At 38.6% G+C, this 16,354-nt stretch overlaps 1 protein-coding gene across 2 annotated transcripts in view; it reads right to left on the bottom strand.

Annotated features, from left to right (window-relative positions):
• LOC139747954 (terminal nucleotidyltransferase 4B-like) overlaps positions 1 to 15,621 on the bottom strand; it is a 44,106-nt gene extending 28,485 nt beyond the window's left edge. For both annotated transcript variants that reach the window (XR_011712487.1, XM_071660463.1), the window contains exons 1-3: positions 15,129 to 15,621; positions 7,976 to 8,146; positions 4,265 to 4,385 (exon numbers count right to left, since the gene is read on the bottom strand). Coding sequence is in view for 1 of the 2 variants with exons in the window: in XM_071660463.1 (XP_071516564.1) it covers positions 4,265 to 4,385; positions 7,976 to 8,146; positions 15,129 to 15,466 (630 nt within the window). In the remaining variant the exon portion in view is untranslated. The remainder of the gene's footprint in view (positions 1 to 4,264; positions 4,386 to 7,975; positions 8,147 to 15,128) is intronic.
• Positions 15,622 to 16,354: the final 733 nt, after the last annotated feature.

Below are 16,354 nucleotides of genomic sequence, written 5' to 3' on the forward strand. Positions count from 1 at the left end.
ATTGACCTAGAGGATATATGTGTCGGAGGTGGAGGGAACGAGGAGAAGTGGGAGACCAAATTGGAGGTGGAAAGATGGAGTGAAAAAGATTTTGTGTGATCGGGGCCTGAACATGCAGGAGGGTGAAAGGAGGGCAAGGAATAGAGTGAACTGAATCGATGTGGTATACCGGGGTTGACGTGCTGTCAGTGGATTGAATCAGGGCATGTGAAGCGTCTGGGGTAAACCATGGAAAGCTGTGTAGGTATGTATATTTGCGTGAGTGGACGTATGTATATACATGTGTATGGGGGTGGGTTGGGCCATTTCTTTCGTCTGTTTCCTTGCGCTACCTCGCAAACGCGGGAGACAGCGACAAAGAAAAAAAAAAAAAAAAATATATATATATATATATATATATATATATATATATATATATATATATATATATATATATATATATTTTTTTTTTTTTTATACTTTGTCGCTGTCTCCCGCGTTTGCGAGGTAGCGCAAGGAAACAGACGAAAGAAATGGCCCAACCCCCCCCATACACATGTACATACACACGTCCACACACGGAAATATACATACCTACACAGCTTTCCATGGTTTACCCCGGACGCTTCACATGCCTTGATTCAATCCACTGACAGCACGTCAACCCCTGTATACCACATCGCTCCAATTCACTCTATTCCTTGCCCTCCTTTCACCCTCCTGCATGTTCAGGCCCCGATCACACAAAATCCTTTTCACTCCATCTTTCCACCTCCAATTTGGTCTCCCTCTTCTCCTCGTTCCCTCCACCTCCGACACATATATCCTCTTGGTCAATCTTTCCTCACTCATTCTCTCCATGTGCCCAAACCATTTCAAAACACCCTCTTCTGCTCTCTCAACCACGCTCTTTTTATTTCCACACATCTCTCTTACCCTTACGTTACTTACTCGATCAAACCACCTCACACCACACATTGTCCTCAAACATCTCATTTCCAGCACATCCATCCTCCTGCGCACAACTCTATCCATAGCCCACGCCTCGCAACCATACAACATTGTTGGAACTACTATTCCTTCAAACATACCCATTTTTGCTTTCCGGGATAATGTTCTCGACTTCCACACATTTTTCAAGGCTCCCAAAATTTTCGCCCCCTCCCCCACCCTATGATCCACTTCCGCTTCCATGGTTCCATCCGCTGACAGATCCACTCCCAGATATCTAAAACACTTCACTTCCTCCAGTTTTTCACCATTCAAACTCACCTCCCAATTGACTTGACCCTCCACCCTACTGTACCTAATAACCTTGCTCTTATTCACATTTACTCTTAACTTTCTTCTTCCACACACTTTACCAAACTCCGTCACCAGCTTCTGCAGTTTCTCACATGAATCCGCCACCAGCGCTGTATCATCAGCGAACAACAACTGACTCACTTCCCAAGCTCTCTCATCCCCAACAGACTTCATACTTGCCCCTCTTTCCAAGACTCTTGCATTTACCTCCCTAACAACCCCATCCATAAACAAATTAAACAACCATGGAGACATCACACACCCCTGCCGCAAACCTACATTCAGTGAGAACCAATCACTTTCCTCTCTTCCTACACGTACACATGCCTTACATCCTCGATAAAAACTTTTCACTGCTTCTAACAACTTGCCTCCCACACCATATATTCTTAATACCTTCCACAGAGCATCTCTATCAACTCTATCATATGCCTTCTCCAGATCCATAAATGCTACATACAAATCCATTTGCTTTTCTAAGTATTTCTCACATACATTCTTCAAAGCAAACACCTGATCCACACATCCTCTACCACTTCTGAAACCACACTGCTCTTCCCCAATCTGATGCTCTGTACATGCCTTCACCCTCTCAATCAATACCCTCCCATATAATTTACCAGGAATATATATATATATATATATATATATATATATATATATATATATATATATATATATATATATATATATATATATGTATCTTATTTATCTATTCATCTATCTATTCATTGTTTATCATACTTGATTGCCATTTCCCATGTTAGCAAGGCAGCACCAAGAAACAGATGAAGAAAGACCCATCCACTCATATACACATATGCACATACACTTACATATACATACATTATCAATTTATATATATTTATTATACTTGACTGCCGTTTCCTGCGTCAGTAAGGTAGCGACAAGAAACAGATGAAGAAAGACCCATCCACCCAAATACACGACATATATACATATATGCACCTACACATACATATACACACATGTAAATAATCATACTTGCTTGCCTTCATCCATTCCTGGCATTACCCTTCCCCACAGGAAACAGCATCGTTACCCCCTGCTTCAGCAAGGTAACGCCAGGAAACCAGACAAAAAAGGCCACATTTGTTCACACTCAGTCTCTAGCTGTCATGTAATGCACCAAAACCACAGCTTATCCACATCCAGGCCCTACAGACCTTTCCATGGTTTACCCCAGATGTTTCACATGCCCTGGTTTAGTCCATTGACAGCACATCGACCCAGTATACCACATCATTCCAATTCACTATCTTCCTTGCGTGCCTCTCATCCTCCCATACGTTCAAGCCCCAATCGCTTAAAATCTGTTTCACTCCATCCTTCCACCTCCAATTTGGTCTCCCGCTTCTCCTTCTTCCCTCCACCTCCAAGACATATATCCTCTTTGTCAGTCTTTCCTAACTCATTCTCTCCAAATGTGCAAATTTCAACACACCCTCTTCTGCTCTCCAACCATACTCTTTTTATTTCCACACACCTCTCTTACCCTTTCATTACCTACTCGATCAAATCACCTCACACCACATATTGTCCTCGAACATTTCATTTCCAACATATCCACCCTCCTCCATACAACCCTATCTATAGCCCATGCCTCGCAACCACATAACATTGTTGGAACTGCTATTCCTTCAAACATATCCATTTCTGCTCTCCATGATAACGTTCTCTCCTTCCACACATTCTTCATTGCTCCCAGAACCTTCGCCCCCTCCCCTACCCTGTGGCTCACTTCCACTTCCATGGTTCCATTCGCTGCTAAGTCCACTCCCAGATATCTAAAACACTTCACTTTCTCCAATTTATCTCCATTCAAACTTACATCCCAATCAACTTGTCCCTCAACCCTACTGAAACTCATTCATGCATTACATAAGAACCTGATTAAGAGAACTAAGCAGAAAATATAAATGAAAAATACAATTCACCATATCACTCACTGACTATATATTGCATGTTTCGAACCAAGGGAGACTGTGACTGTCCCACAGAAAGATGGCAATTTCAACGCTATCATCCATTTTCTCTTACTTTTCTGACTACATAAATAATCATTCTTCTTTACTGGCAGTATGTATATATTATATATGTATGATCAAGACTTCCAATTTTTTTGTTTTGTTCTCATGGAAAACGACGCCCCTAGTCCTGAACCCTGTATTCATATTAAAATCCACTTAACTGACCTTCATGGAACTAAGAATCAAGCTATTTCTTGGTCCCTTTCATCCCACAAACAATGGAAAATTCATTTGGAATCACACACAACCTCCTGATGGTCATCTTTTAAGGAACACCAAGTTTACATTTAAGTAATGTTCTTAAAGTGCCACATAAAAGAGAACTACCTGACTTGAAACATCAAAATCCATCGTTTACCTTGAAATAATAAATCAAAAAACATAACTATCTAATAGTGATATGGAGAAACTCACTTAGGCTTGCAAACCAACTCCAGGCATCCATGAAAATGGCAGTTCCAGTGGTGTTAATACCAGGATGTGCTTCAATTGTGATACAATCTAAATTCATGTTTTGCAGTGGTTATGGGGGATGAATATTACAGTATGTTAATCTGCTGTCATCAAAAACTATTATGCATGTTCAGTTTGAAAGCTCTTAAAATACCTTCTTTCTTTACTGGCATCATATTACCAAAAAAAAAAAAAAATACTGATACATCACAAGCGTCACTAAAACAAAGAAGCAATTTCTTATCACAACATTCAAAATGATACAGAAAACTTCTACATCCTGTATTTTCCTTTCCTCCTTTCTACTTATTCTTCATCAAACTCCTGAATAATCAATTTTAATTGCCTCACTCAAGTAGCCCTTTCTCCTAACGCTAATACACAATGCATTTTCATACACCTAATTAGATTGTAAAGTTCTTTCTATGACCCAAATGAAATATAGGCAATGAGAAAAACTATCAAAATCAACTTACCGATGCTCTGTCTAGAACTTTCAGAGAGGAGGGTTCAGCTATCTTGTTATCAAGCAAAGCTTTCTCTAATGTTCTTAACGGTAAGGCGTCCCACTTCCCTATGACCACCAGATCAATGTCACTGAAAATATCATAAAGAATTAACATATATCATAATGGGTCCCGTGAATGAATTTAAGGGGATAAAGGAGTAACGGGAAGATAAGCATTTCCATTTTCATTTGAATTTTACTGACTATAAATAATATTCTTCTTACTGAGCATAGATGTAAAAAATTGATGATATGGTTGGAGAAAACATTTTGGATTGATCTAAATGGAAAATAACCCTTTTGTCCATGAAAGCTATATATCAATTAAGCATAACTGATTTCATGAACAAAATCAATTTCTTGGTACCTTCCAGAAACATGGAGGCCAAAATTGGAATCAAAAACCTATGTATTTAGGACACCATTTACATTAATATTCTAAAGCTGCACATTAATATTACGTCTCAGAACTGAAAATTGTTCAAAAAGCATGACTACAAAGATGAGGATTAAGACAACATATAAATTTGTTGAGTAGACAACTTAATATGGATAGGAGCAAAAATATAATATATATTAATATATATATATAAATTTTTTTTTTTACATCGTCGATGTCTCCCCTTGGAGTATCGCAAGTAAAGTGATATCGGAACATGTTGCAACCACACCTGAAATGCAGTCCAAGCTCGCCAATACCATTGCTACATGTGATCAATTAATCAGTTTCACGTCGGAGGGAATATAATACCTACGTTTCCTGGTTTCACAAACTATTAGCATGTTCAGTTTGAACTTAAAATCCACTGACTCCGTCAACCCTGTATACCAAACAATCAAATACATCTTGATCCTCCTTCACCTCACACAGTAAGATTCCTATCAACAAATCCTTTTCACAATCATTACAGAAACTTCAATTCGTAATTCCTCTTTCTCCTTCTATCCTTCATCAACTCCCTGAATATATCCTTTAGGTTCATCATTCATACCCTTTTCCTCAAGCCTCAAACATCATAACACACCTCTATGTCTTAAAGTTCTTTTATTTCCAAACATATCGTCTAATAACTTAACTTATAAAATCAACTACCACCTTCAAACTTTAGGTCTCACACTCTTTCCAGCAAACTTCCTCAGAACAATTACGTAAGGCCCACTCCTTGACCAACCAATCAATGTCTGGAAACCATATACTTATTAACATACCATTAATTGGCTTTCCGGAATGAATTTATGGACTCCACACATTTTATCAAGTCCAAATTTTCCACTCTCACTCCCAACCTCATGATCATTCTAGTATCTAGCATAGATGTACAAATCCCTGACAGTCACTCCAGGTTGAAAAAGCATGGATTTCAGAATGTTATCTCCATAAACTTTCTCCAATTGATTGACTAACCTAATTTGCTAGTAACTTTACTAATTCAAATTTAATCCTGTACTTCTTCACAACACTGTTCCACAATGAACCAAAACATCCATTTACTCATGAACCGCCCGTTCTTACTTATTCAGCTACAAAAGATTTTCGAAGACTCTCATCCAACAGGAGATTAATGACAGACCTTTAAGATCTTGAGTTACCTCCTATCAACCCATGCATAGAACAAAAAACTATCATATATATATATATATATATATATATATATATATATATATATATATATATAATATATTCCTACGAGTCCACGGGGAAAATGAAACACAATAAGTTCCCAAGTGCACTTTCATGTAATAATCACATCATCAGGGGAGACAAAAGAGAGAAATATAAGTCAGTTGATATACATCGAAGAGATGAAGCTAGGACGCCATTTGGTAAACAGGTGATTGTCCAAGACATACAACGAGCATTCATAAACTTATCATTTTACAAATTTTATCAACAATAAAGTTATCTAATTTGTATAAACCATCACTAATATTAAGATTATTTATACATGACAGCTACAGACTGAGTGTGAACGAATGTGGCCTTTGTTGTCTTTTCCTAGCACTACCTTGCACGCATGTGGGGGGAGGGGGTTGTCATTTCATGTGTGACGGGGTGGTGACAGGAATGAATAAAGGCAGCAAGTATGAGCTATGTACATGTGTATATATGTACATGTCTGTGTATGTATATATATGTATACGTTGAAATGTATAGGTATGTATATGTGCATGTGTGGATGTGCATGTATATACGTGTGTATGTGGGTGGGTTGGGCCATTCTTTCGTCTGTTTCCTTGTGCTACCTCACTAACGCGGGAGACAGCGACAAAGTATAACAAATATAAATAATCTATTATTATTATCATTATACTTAATCACTGTTTCTCGTGTCAGTGAGGTAGTGCTAGGAAACAGATGAAGAATAGCCCATCCATTCATATACACATATATTCCTATGAGTCCACGGGGAAAATGAAACATGAAAAGTTCCCAAGTGCACTTTCGTGTAATAATCACATCATCAGGGGAGACACAAGAAAGAAATATAACAGTCAGTTGATATACAATGAAGAGACGAAGCTAAGACGCCATTTGGTAAACATGTGATTGTTTTGGACAACACAATATATACACATACATATATATACATACACACACATATACACATGTACATATTCATACTTGCTGGCCTTCATCAATTCCTGGCGCTACCTCGCCCCAAAGGAAACCACCACAACTCCCTGCTTCAGCGAGGTAGCACCAGGATAAACAGACAAAATAGGCCACATTCGTTCACATTCAGTCTCTAGCTGTCATGCGTAATGCACTGAAACCAAGGCTCCCTATCCACATCCAAGCCCCACAGACGAAAGCTTTCCATGGTTTACCACAGATGCTTCACATGCCCTGGTTAAGTCCACCAACAGAACATCAACCCTGGTATACCACATCATTCCAATTCACTCTATTCCTTGCATGCCTCTCACCCTCCTGTATGTTCAGGCTCCAATCGCTCAAAATCTTTTTCACTTCATCCTTCAACCTCCAATTTGGTCTCCTGCTTCTCCTTGTTCCCTTCACTTCTGACACATATATCCTCTGTCAACCTTTCCTCACTCATTCTCTCCATATGTCCAAACCATTTCAACACACCCTCTTCTGCTCTCTCAAGCACACTCTATTCATTTCCACACAGCTCTCTTACCCTTTCATCACTTACTCAATCAAACCATCTCACACCACATACTGTTCTCAAACATTTCATTTCCAACACATCCACCCTCCTCCATACAACCACAGCCACATAACATTGTTGGAACTATTTTTCCTTCAAACATACTCATTTTTGCTCTCTAAGATAACGTTCTCTCCTTCCACACCTTTGCCCCCTCCCCCATCCTGTGACTCACTTCCACTTCCGTGGTTCCATCCACTTCTAAGTCCACTCCCAGATGCCTAAAACACTTCACCTCCTCCAATTTTTCTAAATTCAAACTTACATCCCAATTATCTTGTCCCTCAACCCTACAAAACTTAATAACCTGTGCTCTTATTCACGTTTACTCTTAACTTTCTCCTTTCATAAACTTTTCCACACTCAGTCATCAACATCTGCAGTTTCTGCCATGGCCACCCTTTTGAGGGAGTTCCCAAAGGGGATGGGCATCAAAGATATAGACAGATATATAGAACTATTCTATGGATGTCTCACTTTTCACCATAATAAGCAATAGCTACCTGGTAGGTAAATAGAGGCCGGTACGAAAGCTACCAAATATTTCCACTCGGGCTTGAGGCCACAGATCCACAATGACCTGCTCGATGCGTTCAACCACTCTTTTTCTCATGGTGTGCTCCTCTTCACTTGGACACATCCATGAATAGAAGTCTTCCATCTCTTGGTGTAGCCTGCCAGGACGACACATATCATTAATTCATCAGTGTTACCAATAACAAGACTACAACTAGCTACAGAATTAAAATAAAACATCTAATTTCACCCTTAAACCTGATATAAGAAGAAATCAATATAAAGACAAAACCTTGCAGTACAGACATAATGAATTTGGTAAAAGTTTAATACAATAAAAGAAGTAAAAATATCACCACTAAATATCATGTAAAAGTTTAATACAATAAGAGAAGTAAAAATATCATCACTAAATATCATATCAGTATTCGGTATGTTCATAAAAAAATCATCTAAAATCTTCAAGATACTATGCCTGGGTGATCTAGTCAGCAACCAGCAAAAGGTTAAGCTGTGGCCTGTGGACGAATTTCTACACCATTAAAAATAGAAAAAAGAAATACAAAATAAAAATCGTAAGCCTTTTAATACAGTGTGGTTTAACAAGATGTTATCAGTCTTGTGAAGATGGTCTAAATTTTGTCTTATCATGGGAAACATACAATTTCATAAATTTTACAAATATAAAGAAAAAGGTAACTTTGGACTTCACAAATTTACAAAAAAAGGTAATATTAGATTCTAAAAACCTAAGGAAAAAGTGGAACTTTTCCCTAAAACTTAATGATTTGAAGGCAATCCTAAATGTGCATCATTCTCTTGACAATAATCTGTAAATTCCAACATGCAGTGCAATTAAATGTGTTGCTGTTTCAGGATTATGAACATTTGTGTTGCACAACTTCATTTATGATGTCTACATTTCTAAGTCTTCAGCATTGTCCACCTTGACCTATGCAATTATCTTACTCTGAGGCAACAGCAACAAACTTTTCACAAATTTGTGTGATTGTCAGCCTTGACGGCAGATCTCTGTAAAAGAATTCTTTAAACTTCCTTTGGATGAATGCTGGAAATCTTAAGACTTCTATCAATGATACTACCCCCACCAGTCATCCACATTAGCTGTATCTCTCATCACTAAAATCTGCAATTGTAAGTTTAGTGGAAAAAAAAAAGCAAGATTTCATGTAATCAGGTCATATAAATTACAGATTCTACTTTTAATTACATAACTCCTTGTTAAGTATCACCATCTTTTTGAACTCTCTACATAAATTGTTACTACAAAACTGGTAGTGCTAGAGTATGCCGTCATACCGACAGCTACTTCCAGAATATTGTCGGAATATCTGATCATCCCCAAGCTCATGAACAATCCTGTTCATTAAAGTAAATGAAAGGTAAGCATCATCATCATACGGTCTACTGTACACAAGCTTAACTAATTTTCATCAATACCTGAAGACACAAACCAAGAAAAATTTAAAGAAATAAAGAAATACTCTCAGCAAAAAGTTAAATATCAAATGGTGGATATCCAAAATATGGACAACAAAAGGCAAAACCTGATGGATGACCCTTCGCAAATAACCAAGACAAACCCCTAATTAACTACAGAAGCTTATCTACTATATATCTGGAAAAGAGAATCAACTCACCATAAGCAACAAAGATAACATAGGGATAATCTCATCAATAAGCACAGAAATAACAAACAGTCACCCATCAATACTTATGACATATGGTGGATGATTTCGAACCATAGTAAAACAACTGGGAGATGACCCTGAGGAATAGCTACAGCATTGCAGGAGCTTAATCCTTTAGCCACACCTGTAAACTTAAGTTGAGGTGCAGGTCACTGCAAATGGTGATGAGAGTCAAAGGTATATAAAAAATATGACTCATCACCCTACTCCCCACATTGGACGAAGCAAAGCAACCCAAAGACTACCCAGTGACAGCAGTGATGTCACACATGAAAATTTTTTGCGAGTCGCAAGATGTAAGATCACCAACTTGACAGAATCAAATATGGTTTTGGGACAGAAAGAGCTAGCCTCACTCAGTTGCAGGACCACTACGATGAAGATTATACAGGCACTGAAGAACAATCAAAATGCATGTGTTGTACACAGGCTTTGCTAAAGCATAAAAAAAAATGCAACCACAGTATCAAGCAGACTTCCAGTGCTTCCATGTAAAATGCCTGGTCCCCCAAGACACTGTGCTTGCATTCCATATAAAATGCCCAGTCCCCCAACACTGCATACTTGTGTCCTTTCTCTTCCACATTCTCATAACTGACACTGACACAGACACAAATCACAATTTCATATTATCTTTTACAGATGATAATATGATATGAAAATCTCATCCATAGAAGACCCTAAGAAACTAGAAACTGACATCAACAAAGTCTTCCCCTGGGCAACATAAAGCAACAGGTTTTGCATTGGGGATAAGTTCCAATTCCTCCAATATGGGGAAAAAATGAAACTGAGAACAGTACAGAGTACTAAAACAGACACAGGGACACCAATGACAAAATCCAGCAGCCTGAGCACAGCCTCTGTAGGGGTAACCTGGGAAGACCATCTGACATACATGACAAGCTTAACCATGCTTGTGGAAAGAATCAAAGCAGACCACTGGTGATAAGCCTATGAGAGCTGGAGAAAGACAATCCTCAAGGAATTTATGCTCTCATGAAAAACATACTGTTCTGTACTGTTGAGATGGGTATTGTGCTGCTGCAAAGAACTGAAGGCAAAGCATGCTGAGGGGGAATTGCATGGGGAAGATTTTCGTTCCACTGAGTAGGGGTTAAGTGTTTGCAGTTGCCCAGTATATAGTGACTCTTCTGGGTGCTCTATTTTGTGTAGTATGCAGCCCTGTTCTAGTTACTTTCAAGAATGTAGAAAACCATGCAGGAGATGCATAATCTAAGTTTGGGGTGGATGTAATGTTTATAAAGGATACAAAGGAATTCTTTTTTCCTCTACAAATAAGGTGTCAGTTAGTGTATTGCAGGCATTTAGTTTGTCAGTTGCTTTTGTGTTAATGTTACAGATGTGGGGAGTGAATGCCATTAGTATATCTATGCGATGCCTAGATAAATTAGTGCTTTTTTCAGAGTGAGAAACTGTCCATACAAGGTGTCTGGAGGGTGCAGGTTGGATTCATGTCTGTCTGGGGTGAAAGGGGTTATCAAAGACTTCTGTGGAGGTGAGGAGACTCTGTTCTAGCTGAGCCTCTGCTCCATCTGTACAATGTACCACTACACTTTACTGTTGCTACTCTGGTGTCAGGATGTTGTGATGTGACTGTAAGATTGTCTGTGGTGTGCTGGAGGAAAAGAGAGGTCCCAGACCATGTTTTCTGTGATCATTGAGATGTCATGTCAGCTAACTGGTGACCAGAGGGTAAACCACCAACATTCTGGAAAGGTTTCACACTAATTCGACGTAAGGAACTCCAGCAATATGTTTAAATCTAAAGCAGGTACTAACTCATGAAATCGACGTAAACCTTTCACCATTGCATACCTTGGGATCAAACTTGGGGTAACATGAATGATAACCAGTGCCTAGGATCATTACACTCCAACTGGCTTAAAAGTTGCCCATTCCAGACCCTGTTCTCTGTGATCAATGAGATGTCAGATAACCTGATAACAAGTGACCAAAGGGTAACCTGCAAACACTCTGGGATGAGAAGGATATTATGTTTGGAGAGAGGAACCTGTATCTAACATTATGTGAAAAAAAACTAAAGGAGCTGGGGAAGAATGGTTTGGGAATGTATTAGTTGGTAAAGTCTGGGGTTAGTTTGAGGGTGAGAGCTAAGGAAGCTGAAGCATTCCTGCTCAAGGAGGAACTGTGTAAAGGTGAGTGAGTGTAGGGAAATAAGCTCCCAAACAGATGTGAGTAAAAATGAAAGCAGAATACAAGAGGAGGGAATTTATCAGTAATTATGTACCTGAATGTAAGGGAAGGAGTAACAGAGGTGAGTGATTTGGGGAGATCAAAGTAATAATGTCAGCAATTCCACTGAGAGGAATCAGGTACTGAATGCAAGAGTGGATTATGTGGCAGTTGAGGGCATCCAGTGATGTGAATGAAAATGATGATCAGTCTAGTGGATTTATGTGCTGAAAAAGTACTTGTTACTGAGAATGCCTGGTTCAAAGAGAGGAACATAAATATGTGGGTGAGTAAAATAGATGGTAACTGAGCATTCATTACTAATGTATTAATTGACTGGCATACAATAGAAAGATTCTTGGATGTGAATGTACCGATAGGGGCAGTTGGAAGTGATGTCTGATCATTACTCGGTGGAGGAGACTGAAGGTTAGTAGAAGATTTAGGAAAAGAGGAAGTGGGTGGTGAAAGTTAGCATGCTTCAAAAAGGGGTTTGTGAGAACTGATACCAGGACATATTGAGTGTAGACTTAGTTGAATATGGCTAATCTAATCAAATCTTTCGTTATATAAAATCTGAATAACTTAAACTAGCTAGCTAGTTAAATTTCACATGCCCCATCAGTCATATTTCATAAATGGAAGCTTAAAATGGTTGCATACTGAACATGTTTTTTTTCATATTTAACAGAATAATTCTTCTAGTCATGGATAAAATACCAGTTTAGTTACATAACAACGCTAGCACTGGACATAAGGTGAGTTTATTTTACAATGGTAGTGTAATGTTTAGAAAACACAATAAAAGCTGCAGAGCATAAAATGGAGCACATCACATTTTATGGTTTTATTCTAAGTTGCCCAATGGAAAAAGCATTTGACACTTAAGCCAAGGACTGTAAGTCCTACAAGGGCTTTTGCTAATTTTATTGCTAGTGCTATACGATTGAGAATTTTACTGATGTTGGTATTTCGTGTGTCAAACGAGGCAACTAAGAAAAGGAGAAGCTGAAAACCTCCCCTCCTAAAACTATCACTTTTCAAAAACAGGAACAGATGAAAGAGCCAAGTGAGGATTCTTCCTCAAGGGATAAAGTTAGTTAATCTGTTCTTGATGCTTCCTCCTAATGCAGGAAGAGGCAAAATATGAAGAAAAAAAATATATATATATAATGATGGTAGTGAGGAATTCAGAAGCATGGGGTTAAGAGTACTGTAGGTTAAACACTCATAAAAATCAAAAGAACCTATGGAAACTTAGCCCGAACTGCCTAATGGCCAAAGTTGTGATTATGTAAGATACTTTAATAATGCTAACTTAGTACTGATTTCCTCAATCCATCCTATGATTATGAGGTGTGCTTTTCCTGTGCCATGTTAATCTCCACAGAAAACATAAAAATACAAGAAACACTAAAGAACATACAAAGGTGTTAGGGAATAAGAAAATAATGAGTTTCCACTGAAAAATTTGAGAAAGGGTAGTAGGAGTCCCATAAGTGGTCCTACTGGAAGATGGCTAGTGTCAGCATACATGCTTTACATTCATAATTTCCCTATTATCAACCATCTTTGGGTATGCTGAAGCAGAAGAGGGCTGAAGGGGAAGAATCTGACAGAATGGTTACACACCATTTTTTAAAATGAGTTTTCACACTAAACATACCAGTAAATACTTTTTTTATGATTTACATAAACCAATATTTTTTCACAATTTTCTTTTTTGTAAAGTAACTTCTGCAAGGAAAGACTTACTTGTGGGGTGGTTGGGTGGTAGTGTAAATGGTCACTTGGCATATTAGATGTTAGCACGCACCGTCATTGGTATGTCTGATATATTTGAACAAAAATACAGTAAATTTTGATAAATCTCGACTAAGAAAGTTGCATAAAATTTTAATCGGTTCTGGTCATCCTTTAAAAGCGTTACACCTACACTAACCCCATATTTTTCCTGATATTCAAGAACTCTCACAACTATCATCTAATCTATTATCATGAAATAAAAGCTCCAATTCACACTCCACAACTTTCACTCTATTCTTTTAGCAGAAAATACAATGCTAACATTGTAAAACAAAACTACTTAATACTCAAAACTGATTTTAATGCACAGCTGCACTACAAAATTACCATTCCAATATCATTTATTACAATATCTACACCATCAAGACCACTGCATACTTTTCCTTTATGGACTATCATTAGTGACGGAGTACCTTGAAGAGATTTATCACAGGATGATAAAATATTAAACTTACCAATTAATCACACAGGAACCACATACCTCACAGAATTTCAACTCAAGAAGTAACATCATTACGACCACCCCAGATGTTGTCACTTACACGTGTCCAATTAACTCTAGCAAGTGTCTGGTCACTAAACCACAAGCCCTATAGAAGTGGGTGTAATACCATATTAATGGTACAAGTGTTATGTCACTATCCACATGCTCCCCAAAATTAGCTGTGGCACTATCTAACTGTTATGTGTTCTGTCAATGCTGCAGGTGCCATGACCTGCAGAAGCCCTCCCTCAGTCACCACTCAAGGTACCATATCAGTTAAAGGTGTTAGGTGACTACCACAGGTGTCAAGTCACTGTACAAAGTCTCAAATTACCTTCACAGGTACTATATTACCGGTACGTGTTTGATTGCGAAAATGAGGTGGCTACAATTGTCATCACTAATGCAGGTGTCACATTAGCACCAAGACATCCACAGGTGTCATCACCAACACAAGTAACAAGCTAATACCACAAGCATCATGTCACTAACATTTACAAGATTACCATAGACCTTCTGATACTTCCATACGATCATAAAAGTACCATTTACCACAGGTTACCTACGGAAAAAAAAAAGAAAAAAACAACCAGGCTTCTTCCACAAACACCGAGACAATTCCACAGGTTTTTGAGGATCCAATCATGTCCACACTTGCCAGATCCCGAAAATAAACAAGTCGCCATTCCAAACACCATCATCAAATATGAAGGACCACCACTACGGGGCTCCTCGGCCATTACCTTATAAGTCAGATCACTACATCACGTCAGGTGAGTACGAGTCGTGTCAGGTGACGAGAGAAGTGGCAGAAAACTACCCACGGTGTCGGCCACTACAACTGCTGGCCTCTCGCTAGCACGGCCGTCGAGTCGTGATTAGTGGTACCTGGTCACATCTAAAAATCCCGAGGAGACTCACCCAACAACACCTAGGTCGTAAGAGGAGGTCACACGCCGCCAAGGACAACCTCCAAACTGTCCTATGAGGTTCTTATGGTTCTGATTGAGGCCGTAGGTGCTGGCCCGGTTCTCTCGTTTCCTCTTGGTTCTGTTGTAGTAACTGTTATTGGCGTTCACACTTGTATTTTTGTTAGTCCTGTCCGAGTCATCGACACTTAAGGGAATGAACTCGTGGTTCATGTTAGCATCGTTAAGATTCATGTTGTCAAGACCCTGTTGAGTTAGCCAAATTCTGGCCCACAAGTCTCTGGCGGGGCCTTGCTGTTCGGGCTGATACCAGCCTATATTGGGATCCATTCGCCTGAGGATACCGCCCTACACGCGGGAAACACCTCGCTACACCTCTGGCCACTGTGTTCACCGAGTGTAGGCATTAAACACGACATAAATCAATTGGTTCTGTACGTCCAAAACGAGACAGCAATGGTTACACATACGACAATCCCAACACTAAACTTTGGCGCACGCGCAACTATTGTCAAAAAGAAAATTCTAGCCATCTCGCATATAATCACTTTGAGTATAATTTCCAAAATAATACTTAAGAGATATATTTCTATTATTTATCAATATCGTGTTGTATTCAATCATTTTAATGATATGGGGATTAGGAGAAAATAATATAGTTTTTCGCTAGCCATTTATGAAGGGTTGCCAGATCGTCAAACGTGCACAGGGTGGGAGACGCGGCACCACTGTCAGGAAATGCGATCTCTGCATACAAGGCTGTGCTATGTACAAGTTTTGTACGTGTACAGAAGGCTATAGAATGTACATTTGTACAGGAAGCACAGTCTGTGAACGTTTAGGGGCACACCCCCGTGCGCGCATGTACATCACGTACACTGCTCGTACCTCACACTGTGTGCTTGTGGGAAGTCGTACATCACCACAGAGGTGGTGATTATGTGCAGAAATGAACTGTAACACACAGAGTGTCTGTACACCACATAGTACAAAACTTTTTCCAGTACAGCAACAGGTAGGTCGAATATATGAAGAAAAAAGAAAAATTTATATATATATATATATATAAATATATATAATAGAATAAAAAATGATATATATATATATATATATATATATATATATATATATATATATATATATATATATATTTTTCATTCATTAATCTATTTATCTGTAACGCTTTTATCGAACTCCACATGATAATGGTGTCACCAT

Source organism: Panulirus ornatus, chromosome 5, assembly GCF_036320965.1.
Source record: "Panulirus ornatus isolate Po-2019 chromosome 5, ASM3632096v1, whole genome shotgun sequence".
NCBI classification, from domain to species: Eukaryota; Metazoa; Arthropoda; class Malacostraca; order Decapoda; family Palinuridae; genus Panulirus; species Panulirus ornatus.